The sequence below is a fragment of the Xiphophorus couchianus genome, chromosome 20, assembly GCF_001444195.1.
Source record: "Xiphophorus couchianus chromosome 20, X_couchianus-1.0, whole genome shotgun sequence".
Taxonomy (NCBI): domain Eukaryota; kingdom Metazoa; phylum Chordata; class Actinopteri; order Cyprinodontiformes; family Poeciliidae; genus Xiphophorus; species Xiphophorus couchianus.
This window is the reverse complement of record NC_040247.1, coordinates 28,105,914-28,122,485: the sequence shown is the minus strand read 5'-3', so window position 1 is coordinate 28,122,485 and position 16,572 is coordinate 28,105,914. Positions and strand designations below refer to the sequence as shown.

Genomic DNA, 16,572 nt, shown 5'->3' with positions numbered 1-16,572 from the left:
ACATTTGTAAACCTGTTTGTGTTGTATATTAGGAAGTCATGGAGGAAAACATAATGAAAGAGGATCGTTACCATTCAACCATCTGGAGTTGTACTGGTCTGTTCGCATTGCAGTTTTTGTCCCCAAAGTACGAAAAATGGCCGAGTCCGTTCCCATGAAGTCGACGTAGACGCCGGCATACAGCTCTCCATCTGACAAGGAGAGAAAACAGACCAGCCCAGTTCAGGTTAACACTCTGATAAAGCGCATATGTCTACACTGCAAAATAGCAAAATATCACATATATACACTATACAATACACAGCAAAATATCTGGGTGTGAAGCGGAGTCTGTGTTCAGGAAAGTCCATCTTTTTCATTAAAGCTGCACTATGCAACTTAAAATGTAATCCCCTGAAAGTAGTCGGAATAGAAATGTAAAAAAAATAAAAAGTTTGTACTTTTGAAATGAACTTTAAATTTTACAGTTGGCAAAAACACAAAAAAGTAGCTGATTGAAGAATCCAAGCTGTAAGTTTGTTGAGCCTGCTTAGCTGAATGTGTTGGTTCTTCCATCTGCTCTGATGGCGCCGCTGTGAAAAGCAGGTGTACGGCTCTGCGGACGCAGACAGCAGGAGAAACCAGATACTTTTCTACCCCCGTTATACACAATGTCATGGTCCCAAGCGGCGCTGTGGGGAGATTGATGGTGTATCATTAAAATGCCCACAGATGATTGCGTGTCTAATGTAGCGGCGAGCTGAGCAGTTGGTGGTCAATGGTAAATCTTCTGTTGTGGCGCAGGGTTCTTAATCCTTATCAACACTAACAACGGTGTCCCTTGTATGGAGCTAACTGATGGCAGTAGGAGGTTAATCCATCTTAGACGACGGTCCCGGTGCCGTGCTGGTCAGCTGGTATTGCGCTCATGTGGGATTGGGGTGCCAGTGATTTACACCCCGCAGAAAGAAGAGCCCCCTTCCACTGGTGGCAACTGGTTCAGAGACCTTGTACCAAAGGACAAAGGAGGACGGTGGCTTCTTATGGAGCTGCATCGTGATCAATAACTGCATCCACATTGAACCTTATTATCAAAAAACACTGCAATTTAGGTTAAATGTCGATTAGTGGAAGTAGAATAATAACAACATATAATCTTTGTGTACTGTCTGAAATATAACCAACAAAAATTCAGTCTATGAAAATGTGACTCAGTCAAAATCATTAAGCTATATTGTTCCTTATACAAAATAAATAAGATTTTATGAAGGAGGAGCAGCTTGTTGCTGAAAGCTGTCAGTCAGCTGTACAGTGCCTATTAAAAGTATTCGCCCCTTTGGATGTTTTACCATTTTTATTTATTTTTTAAAAATCAATCATGACTGAGAAAATTTTACAAAAAACTTTTAATGTCAACATGACAACAGATTTTTTTTGTTTTTTACAAACTAGTGGCAATTAGTTAACATAAAGTGCATAAATATTAATCTCTTTTAACTAAATGCACCTTTGGCTGCATTCACAGCGTGGCGTCTGATTGGATAGGTCTCAATCAGCTGTAGTTTTACTCCATTCTTCCTGATAAACTGTTAAAGGGGCAGTCTGACGGAAAAGACGTTTTTGAGCTTTATGTCATGTCATGTTATGACCAGGGAAAGAGAATATTCCCTGGTCTAAAACATACCTTTATGTTTATGTTTTATCACACTGGTATGATAAATAAAACAAATCTGATACGACCGACCAATATTTATTTTTAACTTGTTGCCTTGTTTCTGGTCCCTTTTCCCTCAAAAGGTGATAAAATGATAGTGAAATATACATAGTATCAGTATCCATCAATTTTCTATGGGGTCAGGAGGTGCTAGTGCCCATTTCCAGCCTGACGTTCCGGGTGAGAGGCGGGGTCACCCTGGACAGGTCGCCAGCCTGTCGCAGGGCAACACAGAGACATACAGGACAAACAACCATGCACACACACACTCACACCTAGGGAGAATTTAGAGACCAATTAACCTGACAGTCCTGATGTTTTTGGACAGTGGGAGGAAGCCGGAGTACCCGGACAGAACCCACCATGCACAGGGAGAACATGCAAACTCCATGCAGAAAGACCCCGGGAATCGAACCCAGGACCTTCTTGCTGCAAGGCAACAGTGCTACACTGTGCAGCCCTGTATATTTACTGTATCAGTAAATATTGGTTATTAAATATAATATCAATAATCAATATTGGTTATTGATATTTGTGACAGCCCCTGCTCTGCGGTCCTGTGTGGCTATGTGGCAAGTAAATTGTTTGTCAATTAAGGTCCTCGATTGTGGAAGGCGCTTCTGATTACGTGGCCACCTGGATTGTATATAAGGAGCACCGTTCCACTCATGAGATCATGGCCGATGCAAGAACCAGGCGCAGACGACCTGGAGATCCAGGCCCAGCCGAGATCCGGACTCAGTGGCGGCACCAGCAGATCGCTTCACATGTTGTGGGAGCTGAATCCTGTGGGGGCCAACCGGGTCCATGACGGTGGAAGGACCAGGCTGAGAGAGCGTTGGTTTATCACGTCTTGGGCTGCCGCCCATTGCTCCCCTAGACAATTGTTTTAAAAAAATAAATGCCTCTGAAGGACTAAAAATGTTTCTGGTTACCGTGTCCTCCCTATTTTTTGTTGCGGCCATCCGAGCCGGGCCGTAACATATTGGCCCCAATTTTCATATTGGTGCCTTCCTAGTTATACATTCCAGTAAATATTGACCTCACACTGAAATTCCTCAATGTCTGGAAAGATCTAAAGGTAATGCGGAGCTTTAAAATGAACACCACCACACAGTACACTAAAAGATATAAAGAAGACTTGAACAGTAACATTTCTGTACTGAAATAATGACAATATATGACAGAGGAATGTTACAAACTGGGGATGAAACCAAAAATATCCCACAGGTCATTTTTGAAAGGACATTAACTGAGTCCTCACCCGACCGAACCCGCATAATACAGTAATACTCACTAATCAAAGCTGACACGCTGTTGAGCTTTGGGTCGTAGGAGCACTTCCCCTTCCCAGATTCCACTTTTCCCGGCTCCAAGTGGAAAATTTCTTCCTGAAACAGAAAAAAACGGTAAAAATAAAATAAAAATAAAAATCACAAAGAGATGGCAATAAATTCAGCACTCTTCGTCTTGCCACTGTGATTCCCTGGAGGGGGAAGGATGAGGGAGGGAGCGTGTGCGCTGCCTCTGACACCTGTGGGACCCATGGGGCCCGGTGGGGGGATGAAGTGTTAGAATAATGAGTGTAAGTTCATACAGAAAAATGCATGCAGGGAAAGCCAGGAATTTTTAATCAACGTCCCCGTGCCGGGTCTAACTTCAGAAACGCGTCGTGGGCCGCGCCTCGCTACACAGTAAGCTGAAAACCTCTCAGCTTCTCGGTGCGTACGTATAGGTGGGAGCGCGGGCTGCTGACACCTGTAATCCACCAGAGGAGGGAAAAACCCCCCCCACAAAAAAACAAGCCACGCATGGAGGCCAGGATGACTGATGCTCGACGCTTGTGGCTTCCCAGCACACAAGCGCGTGTGGGTGATTGGCAAAAATTTGCGTATGAGTAGGGTAAAATGAAAGCAGTGGCATGTGATGACATGTCCTATGGCTGAGCCTCACAGACCACAGTGCATCGCCTTTTTTTTTTTTTTTCCACTCCCATCAGGGACAGAGACTGCGGCTCTGCGCCAAACCCACTTCACTTGCAATTACCTATTCTTCTTTGATTAAAATCACCGCTTGAGCAAACAAAGAAAAAAAAAAAGAGAGAGAGAAGGTGCAGGCTAGTTGACTCAAAGCCATGCCATAAAGTGAAGGGCAGAAAAAAAAAGTTCCATATAATTATGTACACCCAAACACAAAATGTGTCCATATGGGTTCGTATAAAAAGTTGACATAATTATCCTGCAGAAAAGCAGAAAAGTCAAAAAATAAAAATCAAACTAGAGCTGAAGGCAGTTATCTACGGGTTCCAAGCCCAAAAAATTGAATACATTTTTTGTCCAAAGTCCACCCTGGACCTCAACCCTCCACACGCAAAAGCTTCGCTTAGTTCTGTCACATTACAAATTACAAACGCTGCAAAACTATGCAATCCTCTTAAAAAAATGGGTTTTTTTGTCACATTATAAACTAACTTTATGGTATTTTATTAGGATTTTATGACAGACCAACACAATTTGGCACATAATCTTAAAGTGGAAAGTGTACGATGGATGGTTTTAAATGTTTGGAGGAAATCTGTGGAGGATATTTGGATTCAGGACCTTTTGCATTGATACCCTAAAAGTAAACAGACTGCAAACAGTTGCTTTTATCAAAAAATGGCATAAAGAGAATACAATTTGTTTCCATTGCAAATGTGCACAAAACTTTGTCAGAATTCTGCTAATGTCGAAAAAACAATTTTGAAATTATGACGTTTCCATTAAATAAGAAATTCAAACAAAATCACACATGAATAAGTTTGTTCATGTGAGATGTCATTAAAAAATACGCCATGCCATCTTCCTCGCACCACTTCCTGCCGCCTTCCTCACCATTTCCACCAGTAGTAGCATCTGGTTGTTGGTCACATGAATCATGATGTAAAAACACTGTTTCCATTGCAGTTTTGTGAAGTTCATTAATCTGATACAGCTGAAAAACCACCTCATTATTTTCAATAAATGTGAACTTTTTGAAACTGTGTTTCCGTTAAGCAAATTTATTTTCATTATTCTAACCAGAGCTAGTAAAAGGTTAAAGGAAGCACAGGTAGTGTGGTTCAACAGCAAACATAACCAAACACAGTCAACCAACTAAAGATGCAGCCTGGGCAACGAAGCAACTATAGGACGATTTTTGTTCACAAATGCTTTTCTTTAACTAAACTTGAACTGTTTTGGAAAGAACGAGCATAAAAATTTGGTGTCCTCAAGTGGAAAGCTGACAAAAACTTGGACAGTATTGACTCTGAATACAAGTGCAAGCCACACTTTTCAGATTTTAATTTGCAAAAAAGAAAAAAAAAGTGTATGGTATTTGAATTGGAAATATGTTTGAAAAGATACTCTATTACTTTGTGTCGGTCTACCATAGACATCCTAATACAATACATTAAAATCAAATCCAATGGGGCTTGAATACATTTTAAAAGGAACTGAACTAATTTTGAAGTGAACTATTTCACGTTAAGCCTGTTCCAAAGTCTTTCGAGTGAAGACATGTTCAAGTATGTCGCTGTTTTCTTTCCCTCATAGCGCAGCCAGTTGGATACAGATGGCTGGTGTTTGCTCTGGGATAACATGCCCTGCTGTGGGAGTGGGTCAGATGCTGACTCGGCCTCTGTGGGGTGCAGCGCTGCTCGGGTGGAGCAAGCTGGATTCACTCAAACAAGCAACGTGAGTGATTAGAATATCCACCGTTCCTGATACGAGGCTTAATATGTGGTAAATGAAACTAAATGCCATGCGCTGAAAGGGAACAAAAAGCCTGTTTAATTCAAATGGTGCCCTGTGTTTTTAGCAGCCTGATCAGCCCCATTTCACATGATAACCCCGCTCTCATGCAAAACGTGGCATTTAACACAGATACAGAAAGCGAAAACGAACAAAGGACGATGACGAGTGAGACGGTGTGCTGCGACATTGAGGAGGACACAAAGAAAGTACGAATGAAACATGAAATTCAATTTTGAGGATGGTGCACAAACTTAAAAAGAAAAAAAAAGGCGCATGCTAAATGTTACAAAGATAAACGAACGATGGCTTTTAGATTTTAAATGGCATTGACAGGATGTGCTCAGACACAAAGAATGGAGGGCATGCTGCTGGTGACCGCGAGCCCCGGCAGTCCACTGGGGCCGCGGCGCAAACAGGGGCCCGCATCGCACCTTCAGTCCAAGTGTGTCGTGCACCGCGCTGGGGTCGGCCGCGCGGCTGGCCCTTCCCCCGGCCAGGGCCATCTGCAGATACATGGACGTCTAAAACAGGAAACAGCAATAGAGTCTGGATGTTACGCGGCTGACGAGGCAGGATCAAGGCCCTCCTTGTGCAGTCGGGTGAATTGCATGGGGCACTTCTGATTGCAAAACATGATGAGAAACTCCTCAAGTAAAACATTTACCGCAAAAGTAGACACACTGCCTTGGAGAAAAGTGTTCATGCCTCTTGAACTTTTTCACTTTTTGTCTCGTTACAAGCAGAAACTTCAATGGGTTTTGCTGGAATTTTACGTGAAAGGCCAAAAACTGGTTTTTCAAAATTGCTTACAAATAAAAACGGTCCATTTCTGTTCACTAGCAACCACACATCATAATGCTGCTAACACACAGTAAGACTACAGTCACATTAGGCATATGCAATCCAACTTTTTCATGATTGTCTGAACAGCCCAATTCAGATCCTATCATCCCCCCCCCAAAAAAGTCTGATTTGTGCTACTTTCATATGTGGTTCTGAATCAGATGTGTATGCAGTAGTTCCCAAAGTGTCATGTCACATTATTCAGACTTTTACGTTATTGCAGTGACTTCTGCACCAGAAGAAGTCAGATGTGATAAATTAGGATTCTTTTTCTTAACTTCCTTTGCCTTGTTATGATCTTGTGGGAAAGACTGTCAGCTCCCACTGCTCAACAACTTCAAAATCGATCCAAAGACGGCAACATTATTTTCATTCCATTATTACCTCAGTAAACAGAGCAATGCTGTGTGATGTCTGTGTTCTTCTTCTGTGCAGACGGGTCGCTTTGGGGTCGTAGACCGTTCATAGAGAAGTCTGAGTGCAGTCAGTTAACTAGCAGCAAGAACGATCACGCAAATAAAATTAAATCTGATTTCAGCAAAAAATTGCAACAGAGAATCGAGACCTGCTTTGTGAACGCAGCTTAAATGGCAGCTGGAATATCACATTTTTAAAAAAGATTTATTTCTGAAAATTCCACAATTTGTTGTTAAAATACAAATGTGACATGCATGTTTATTTAATCTCCTCCATAAAAGGCAGCATAATAATATGGAGAATGCTAATTTTATTTTTGTAAAAAAAAAAAAAGAAAATATATATATATATATATATATATATTATATCTTGCTTCATTTTTTCCCCTAATTATTTCACATGAAATCCCAATAAAGTACATTCAAGTTTGTAGTTATACAGTCACAAAATGTGAAAACGTTTAAGAGACTTTTAGCACACTATACATGGTCATGCTTGGTTCCACAAGTAGTTGTTGCTGTAATTGCATATCTGTAGAAAAGCTGAACAACAGCAGCCTTCCTATCCTCCATTTAAATCAATGACAGCCAAATTATCCTACAACCTGCTAAAATCTGCAGCAAAAGCAAAAATATTTCACTAAAAACAGTCCCCAAACCCACGTGCGCACACTGCTCCAAAGCTATCCTCAAAGGGTCCAATCAGAGAACAACAGGCTGTCTGAATTAATAAGAACCAGGCACGTGTAAAAACTGCTCGAATCCTGACTTTTGTTTTACGAGCTGGCCCGCCTCAGAAAAGGTGCTGTCGGGGCCATGACTCGGGCCGTCTGTTTGCTGTTCCAGAGAAAACAACAGGCCTCATTAATGGAACATTCCACTTGCACCCCATAATGGGAGCTCCCACTTCCAATTACCAAACGTCCCACATAGTAGAGTCTGGCAGGTGGCCTGCTTGGATGAATGCATGAAGCGGTGGATGGATATGCGAGCGACTGGATGGAGGTCCTTGATTGGCCTGTGGTGTTGAGGGTGAAGGGGTACAGACGAACTGTGTGTTTTTAAAGGGAACTCATGCAAACCGTGCTCTCTGTGATCTCTAGAGGAAGCAGTAATGCAGCAATTTAGTGCTTTTTAAAATGGATATTCCCTTAATTGCTGTTTGGGAACAAGTGTGATATTTAAAAAAATTAATAAAAAATACCAGTGAGGCGTTGCTGGGGAGTGTGGCAAAGTCATTAGTTCAGGCTTCCAATAAATGCTGAGACTAACCAGAGAGGGAGTAACTGCTGTGTGTTGAGAGGCTGGTTGCTTTACCGCATGTAGACACATGGCACCAAGAACTGGTTTCCAAATGATGGAGGAAAGCCATCATAATGGGTAGACTTTGGCCCGGTCCCAATACTCCCACTTCCACCCTTGTGTCCTTCTAACGCGCATTCCTGCTGCAGGGTTCAAGGGCGTTGTATCCCAGTTCTCTTTTGCCACGTCCTCTTGATATTCAACCCAGACTTTGGCTTAAGCCTGCATTACAGCAGACTTCGGCAACGTGTGTTACCCACAATTCATCGCTCCATGATGAATTGTGGCAGAGATGCACTAATCCGATATTCATATCTGCATCAGTCCTGATAGTGAAAAAAAATTCTATATCGGCTATCGGTGACAACGTCCCTGATCCAAAAGGGCCGATTTATTCAATCTAATTTTATCCACTGTGCTCTGAGTGACGTCATACTTTATTATTTATTTTGTTTTTAGAATTCCTAATTACACTTTCTGAACCATTTGAAAAAAGGTTTGTCATTGTTTATTTTTTACGTTTGACCAAGGAAGTCAGCATATTGTTTTAGTCAGTTTCAGTCTCTATTATTTATTTTACATTGGCTGTTATACTCCTATTGTGTTGTTTTTACATGTTTGTGAATCTATTGGCGTATTAAAGTGTACTGTATTGGTGTAGAGTTATCAAATAAATTTGTAATTCAGTACATTTACTCTGTGCTTAAAAACAACATTTTAATTCAGCATCGTTTTTCTGTATCGTCTGAAACTGAACCTCAGATGTCTGTACCAGTCTCGGACGTTACAAAAGTGGATCGGTACGTCCCTGCATGTGCACTTGAACCCTTATGTGCACTCTGAGTAGAGTACACACTTCATAGAGGAGCGTATGGTGTGGTGAGCGTTTTGGGACAGGGCCAATGTAAGGCGGTAGGAGGGAAAGGTTTGACAGGTGAGGCAACAAAGGAAGCCAAGCTGAATCCTTAATGGTGGAGAAAACTGTTTCTATCTACTGAGATTGCCTTCTTTGGCTCCGCATTGTTCAGGTTCCAGTTTCTAACCTGAGGTTTACGCCCCCGGTTGACGAAGGTGCAGACTGGATTGTAGGCTCCTGTCCCGCAGATGTACAGGTGGGTCCGGTTCCATGGCTCAATTAGACGGATGAAGTTTGCACACTCCTCCTGGAAACAGGAAATACAGCAAAATTATTCCTGAAATGAAATCCAAATATAAAGGAATTCATGTAATTTTATTAACCATCTGCTGATTTACCAAAATGTAGAAATATTCGATAAGCTATCATTCAGTGGAAGCCACTCTGTAATTTGTTGATGTCTGCTTGGCGAGGCACAGTGATGTCAGTAACGCGTTACTTAGTAACACTTACTGACGTCGGACGTCTTTTTTCAGTAACGAGTAATCTAACGCGTTGCTATTTCAAATCCAGTAGTCAGACTACAGTTACTTATCGAAATCACTTTGCGTTACTGTGCTTTACTATCTTCTTTTGATATTTAATCGTATTTCCTCTACGCGTCTTGTCGCGTGACCGACGTCTCTATGTGACAGAAATGTAAACAATGGAGGGAGATGCACATTTTGTTGGTAGAAAAACAGGAACTATTTTGAGTTTCTGTTGCCAGGTCCGATTATTAGAAGCGGCTTTGGGCTTTTTTTTCTTTTTTTTTAAGTCGCTTGCAAATTTAATGAATGGCGGGTTGCTCCGCCATTTTTTTTGGCTCGTTTTTTAACGTGAAGTTGCTCATTTGGGCTTGGAAATAAGCTGACACTCATAATAAATCCCAGAATTTGTCCGTCATTAAGGTAGTTTTAGTCAGGCTCTCCCTGTCCATCATTTCCCGGATGATCCGTCCCGCTGTGTCTTTGTTAATGTCAAGTTAATGCATTATCTCTGAATTACGTCGAGCTTCGCGTTGCGCTCCAAAAAACTGCAAACATGGAGAGTAATTTGAACAGCGCAATAAACGTGAAAACAGCCACGAATAAACGTGTCCATAGTTGCCAATAATTATAATGGCAACTAAACGCCATTATAATTATTAATATTAAGATAAGTGTCACAAATCTGTGCAGCAGCCATCTGAGTTGTGGAGCCGCAGGAGGAGCTCCGCGCTCTGACACCAAACGCAGGGCCGTAACGCAGAACCTGGAGGCTGGGGGGAAATATGGGGGCTTTAAAATCCTTCCTGGTTTTCCAGACAACAGTGGACCACACAACTTACTCACGTTTTTTTTTTTTTGTACTGTTATAACCATTAAAAAATCTCCACTTCAGTTCAACCTTATAAGTGGAGACACATTGTTGTTGTTACCATTATAAAATAGATTACAATTAAGTATTGGCAAAGATCAATGTAATTTTCACAGCGTTGTTGTTAGCAGCTACTGAAAGTAACTAAACAAATTACTTATAATGTAACTTAATTACTTTCCAAATCAAATAATCAGTAATCTAGCTAAGTTACTATTTCAAAGAGTAATCAGTAATCCGATTAAAGTTACTTTTTCAAAGTAACTATGCCATCACTGGGTAGGCAAGAGGAAATCCTTTTTTACTCGGCTGATTTCAAAACCTTTCGAACTTGCCATCCACATTAGAAGGGGAAAAAAAACAATGGAGAGAATTTTATACTTTCAATGCTCCATATTTTTGAAAGAGTGGGAATCACCCAAACGGAACGACCCTGCATTTTTTACAAGCGCCGTCTTCACGCATACTTACGCTGGCATCCTTCCCGCTCACGAGGCATTCTGTCCGCCTTCGTTCGGACACTGGCCAATGGATCTGCAAAGGCGAGACCAGAATGTGTTTCATTGCTACGATCAAACCTGTTACACATCAGTGCCGTTTATTGAATTAGTAGGTTAAAGGTCCAAAGACAAATCCACAAATGTCAATATGAGTTCTGCTGAAATGGCTATAATGTTGACATAGTTTAATAATACATATGTCTTACATCACATTAGAGAAACCAAAGTAAAATAAAAAGTGCAGTCAAATAAAAACAACTAATAAGGCTCCTGCTGGGGGAACGAAACAACCAGAAAGGTTGATGCATTTCACTGAGATTGATAGTCCAAGACAAAGTAGCACATAATTGTGAAGTGGAAGGAAAAATATCAACGGTTTTAAACATTAAAGTAAAATTCTGAAAATTAAGGAATGTCTATGTATTACATTCCCTTAATTTGATGGTGGAAAAGACGTTAAGAGGGGGATGCTCTACTTCAGCATGGAAATAAAACCCAGGAAGAAAACCTGGTGGAGGTTGCGAAATCACTTGAAACTTTGACTAGACAAGGGGTGGGCAACTCCAGGCCTTGAGGACCGGTCTCCTGCAACTTTTAGATGTATCTCTACTTCCACACACCTGAGTCAAATAATGAGGTTATTAGCAGGACTCTGGAGAACTTGACTGCACTTAAGAGGTGATTCAGCTGCTGGGTTCAAGTGTGTTGGACCAGGGAGACGTCAAAGAGTTGCAGGACACCGGCCCTCGAGGACCAGGATCGCCCAGCCCTGGACTAGACTATTGATTTCAGACCTAGCAAATGAAATTTCACTAGGCAAACTTTGAACATGAATATTCTATGTTTTAGAATGGCCTAGTCAAAGTTTAGATCTAAAAAACTTCGACTATGCCATCATCATACATGAATGTTCTATTGTATAATCTGATCCAGTTCTGACTGTATGTTCAGACCTAACAAATGAACTTTCACTAGGCCATCTTAAGACATGACTAATTATGTTTTAGAATGACTTAGTCAAAGTTCAGACCCAGTTCAAATCTGAGTCAAGACTTGAAAATGTATCTTCTCTCATGATCTTCATGCAATCATACTGAGCTAAAGATGTTGAACAGGCAACTAACTACATTACGTCTCCAGATGTGCAAACCTGATAGAGACATACCCTAGCAGACTTGTAAATGCAAGAATATATTTTGGAAAATATGTCAAAAAGCCTTTATTTTGATTCCACCTCACAATTGTGCTTCTTTGTGTTGTGTTTTTGGCCTGGGAGCAGCTGCTGAGGTGAAGATGTTTATCCCAGATTAGTGTCATAGTGAAAGCCAAATAGAAGTCTTACAATATGTGGACTCTTGTTGATGTCATGGAGGTCTAGGGACAGGATGTGGTCCTTGCTGCCAACATACATGCGGTCATGGTCCTCATCCATACGGAGGATCCGGTAGTCGGACGCATTCAGCAGGTAGGCAAAGTGATGAGCTGTACCAGTGGACCTCAGCTCTGTATGGAGACAGAAACGGTTTCGTTTATGACAGCCGAACACATTTATGTATGCACATTTTCTCATACACACAACTGACATACTCCTCATGCCACTGCGGCATAGCAACATGAACTTATCTGATGGTTTTCCATGACCATAACGGTAACCTAACACCGCACATTAGAGATAAGTACCACCGGGGGTCTGTCACACTGTGTTGATGGGTTAATACCTGCTGAGTGGATCAAAAGATCTGGGAAATCTCCCACCAGAGACTGCCTGTGACTTTCTGTGGGAAGTCAGAGAAAACAGATGCAGCACTTTGATATGAGGTCAACAAGTGATTTCTGTACCACAGAGTAGGGGTCCATGATGGGTTTAAACATTCCCGTTCTTGCTAGAAGGCCATTCTCTGAAGGTCAGAAAAGTGCAGCGAGCCCGTGGCAACACAATGTAGCGGACATGTACTGGCACGCCGAGAGGTACAAACTCTTCTGTCAGCTCGCCGCTGAGTGTTTGTTTGATACGTTCTCCTTGGTTCAGCGACCAACTACAGGCAGAGCGGAGAAGCTGCCGCTCCAACCGCAGAGGTCACACGCCCCACCATAGACAAACACACTCCTCTGCCATCTATAATGAGAGGCAGGGACGAATGGCATTCACATATATTTCTGGGCAAACAATAGTGCTCGCTTAAGGAGCAGGAACGTCCTGTTTCAGTGGTGAGATTTACTCTCAAATCACCTTCGAGGAATATTTTGAGTTTTTTTTACACTAATTGTGTGGCCAAGCTGCAGTGGAGAGAGACCAGAAGGATAAGCTGTCAAATACAGTTAGCTGTGTTTGGCTTTTACACAGGGATCCAAACAGAGGTCTGCTAGGATATAACAATAGAAGCCAAGGAGGAAATGTGGGACGTCAGGCCTGTAGAGTAGTTTTTGGACACAAGGGGTTACCAGACCTTAAAAAGGTTTTGGGGCTGTATTTTTTTGCAAGCCATGTATGTGTAAGTCATGTTCTGTGTGGTTAAAACTGTCAAGAAACATTCCTTTGAGGCGTTTTAGAGGTCTGAACACCCAAGAATGCATAGCCATCAACATGTCCGGCATGAGGCCTTAAAATAAACACCATCTCTGGACCTTTCCAAACAGACTCCCCCGAGGAATCTGATCTTAGCCGTCTTTCCAGCCAGATCTAAATTTACCATGGGGGTTACATCAATAAGCAAGGATTAATAGCATTAGATTGGCTATATTTGTATAGTTCGATTTAATAACTGTGTCCGCCGAAGGAATGTTTACAGGTTGGCCAGGTGATTGGCATCTGTCAGAGTTCTCTCGCACAAGGTTGGACCCCTCGATTATTTGTGTAGGAGTCTTAAGCTGAATGATGAGTCCCTGTGTGTGTCTGCGATTGCACACACACACGCAAGTGCACACACTTCCCGAGGGCCAGTTCAAGTCCTTCCTGAAGCAGGTTGTCAGCAGCTCTTCGGTTTGTGTTTGTTGTCAGAGAGAAGCTGGATAAGACCATCTGTCAGCTGAGGAGGGAATGTGAGCAGCGCAAAGCAACAGTGCGCCCTACAGAGAATTGTGCATTAGGAAACAAACGTGTAATCTAATCCCACAGCCATCGGATAACAAGCGCAAAGGCTCCTTTAAATCTATAATGCAGCGTGTTTGAATCCCGAGTCCCCAGCTCAAACATCGGTGATGGCTTCTGAGTGACGTGTCTTTCCCCAAACCGTTGAAGAAACTAACCGCTGAAGAAACCCAACCTTGTAGATCGTTCATTATGGCCAAATTGGATAATAAATGCCTCGTATAGAGTGTATACCCTTTCAACTGTTTTACAATATCACATTACAACTGCACACTCCAATGCATTTTATTTAGACAGACCAACAGTATGGAGGTTGAATACAACAATCTTTGGAGAACCACCTGTGTTTTGATGTATTCCTTGGTCAGTATGATGCAACTTCTGAGGCTTTCACAGAACAGCTGGATTTGTACTAATATTAAACTAAACACTATTTACTAATCTGGGGCGTTCTGCAGTCAGATTTCATTTAGGGGTATCAGAGTGACTTTGATAATGTCTCAAAACTTCTCCGAACAAATTCTCATTCCTCTTCCCTGTCTGGTGTAACTTTCTGTGGGTCTGTCACGTAAAATCTCAATAAAACACCATCAATTTTGTGAATGACAATCTACTTTGACTTGTGGATACTTCAATACATTTGTAACTCACAGTTTGCACAGTATTTTACACTGGATTGCATTCTAAGAATGAGAATAAAGCTGTTGGACTCTCTCGGAAAAGTTGGTCCAGCAATCAGACATCATTTCCCGTTCTGTCAGACTTTCCTCAGCTTAACCTCAAAGTCAACCTTCGCCTCAGGCGGGGCCGCGCGGCATTGTGCTCCACTGAAATGTTGACCGAGGATGTATAATGGCAGCCGCCCAGCAGGTCTCCGGGCCGAGGCTGTTGCCTGCCAAGCTGCGTGTCACAATCTGTTTGAATGAGATGTGTAAAGAGACTGCTCTGCTCAAGAAAAACACGGTCAAGAAGCCGTTAATCATGCCGCTGTGTTAACGTGAGCCGTCATTCCCAGAGGGTGGCAAAATTAGTCGCTTTTGCTGCCAGAATCATTTAAAACGCTGGCAGCTAAATCAAATTTGCGAGTGATCCCTTTGCCATTTATATATATAGTTATATATATTCCTTTATTTAACCAGTTAAACCCCGTTGAGATCTAAATCTCATTTTCAAGAGGGACCTGGGCAAAAAAATTTTCAATACATAGCAATCTGGTTACAAGATAAAACAATTAATACATATGCACAAGTATAAAACAATAAAAACAATTTAAAAACAATGACACTGTTTCATAGAATCTTGTTGCCTATCTTTAAGAACTGCTCGAAATAAGTCCAGTGAAATCATTTCCGACATCCTAAGTTCAGACTGCAACTGATTCCACGCTGTGGGGGTCAACACACTGAATGCCTGCTTCCCTTTTTCAGTTCGAAAGTGTGGAACATGCAAAAGGATAATGTTATTGGAGCGAAGAGAACGTATAAGATTATTGAAGCAGACGTATAAAATTGCACCCTGAATCCCCAAACTCGCCTACAAAATTTGCAGTTGCAAATTACAATTACAGGAAAGGCTCAGGCAAGCTGAGCTGCTTTGCTCTTTGTCAGACACATTAGAGCAACACAAGAGTCTTATCCGTGAGATTTAAAGGCTGGAAGTAGAGCATAAATGTGTCTATTGAAGCCAGATTAACACTTAAAGTAGTGGTTCTACAGGAGGACAGAGTGAGGTACGAGCGAGTCCTGATCTGGTTCCACTCCTCAGTCTGCTGAACACAGACAATCCAGGCCTCTCGCCGAGCATCTTGTGGCGATGTTGGCCGACACGGCCCACTGGCCGTTCCCATAACTCAACGCTCCACCGTGGCTGTAAGGAAGGTCATTACTGGGGTTGGAGGACAGGGAGCCAGAGCTCAATGGCTCCTCCAGACATTCGAGCTCAATGCTGGAATCAGAGGCCCGATAAATGATAAATGCAGAGCTGATGATTGATCGCACAGGATGTGGGAAACTGACCAAGACACTGTAGCTTTATGAATTGTAAGGTAAGCAACTTACAATTTGCATCCAGACGTGCAAGGCAGCTTAACCTCAAAGTCAGAGTTACAGGTCCACAGTGCGACCTTTGTTCAACAAGTAGGATCTGATACTCTGTTGGTTTTCCGCTGAGAGCCTGGTCACACTACATTGATGTAAATACAAGTATTAGATGCTTCAGCTAAACCCCCAAAGCCTCTCTACACACATAAACCCTTAAAACGCCCTTAATCCCCCCCCTCCCCACACACACCAGTCCTACCTGGTTTATATGTCTAAATCTACCCATTAGGGACGTGAAGAGCATTTTAATTGTTTCTTAGCCTGCAACTACACAGATCTGCAAAAATAAAGGGCTGGACGATATGGTTGAAAAAAAAAACGTATGATAAGCGTTTCATATCAGTCTATCGATAACTGTCGATATAGATAATTATTGATTTATTTGTTTTAAATATCTAAAATACAGCCAAACCAGTGGTGTGACTTTTCCTGTTTTATCCAAAGTTTTCCTTCCATGCCGTCGTTTTTATTTTTAAGCAGCTGTGAGGCACAATGTAAAAACCTGAAACTACTGTCGCCCAGGTTGTTGCTAGGTAACCAAAGAGTGAGTGAGTTAGCCGATGAGTGAGTGAGTTAGTTGATGCTAGCCGTGAGACGTTGA

General features: G+C 42.0%; 1 protein-coding gene across 5 annotated transcripts in view; it reads right to left on the bottom strand.

Moving 5' to 3' along the window:
* Nucleotides 1-16,572, bottom strand: part of LOC114135660 (semaphorin-3F-like) — a 77,419-nt gene that overhangs the window by 14,650 nt on the left and 46,197 nt on the right. For 3 of the 5 annotated variants that reach the window (XM_028003132.1, XM_028003133.1, XM_028003134.1), the window contains exons 3-8: nt 12,127-12,287; nt 10,756-10,818; nt 9,074-9,193; nt 5,901-5,990; nt 2,991-3,084; nt 72-191 (exon numbers count right to left, since the gene is read on the bottom strand). In XM_028003132.1, coding sequence (XP_027858933.1) covers nt 72-191; nt 2,991-3,084; nt 5,901-5,990; nt 9,074-9,193; nt 10,756-10,818; nt 12,127-12,287 — 648 coding nt within the window. The remainder of the gene's footprint in view (nt 1-71; nt 192-2,990; nt 3,085-5,900; nt 5,991-9,073; nt 9,194-10,755; nt 10,819-12,126; nt 12,288-16,572) is intronic. The other 2 variants (XM_028003135.1, XM_028003136.1) reach the window with 1 other exon arrangement.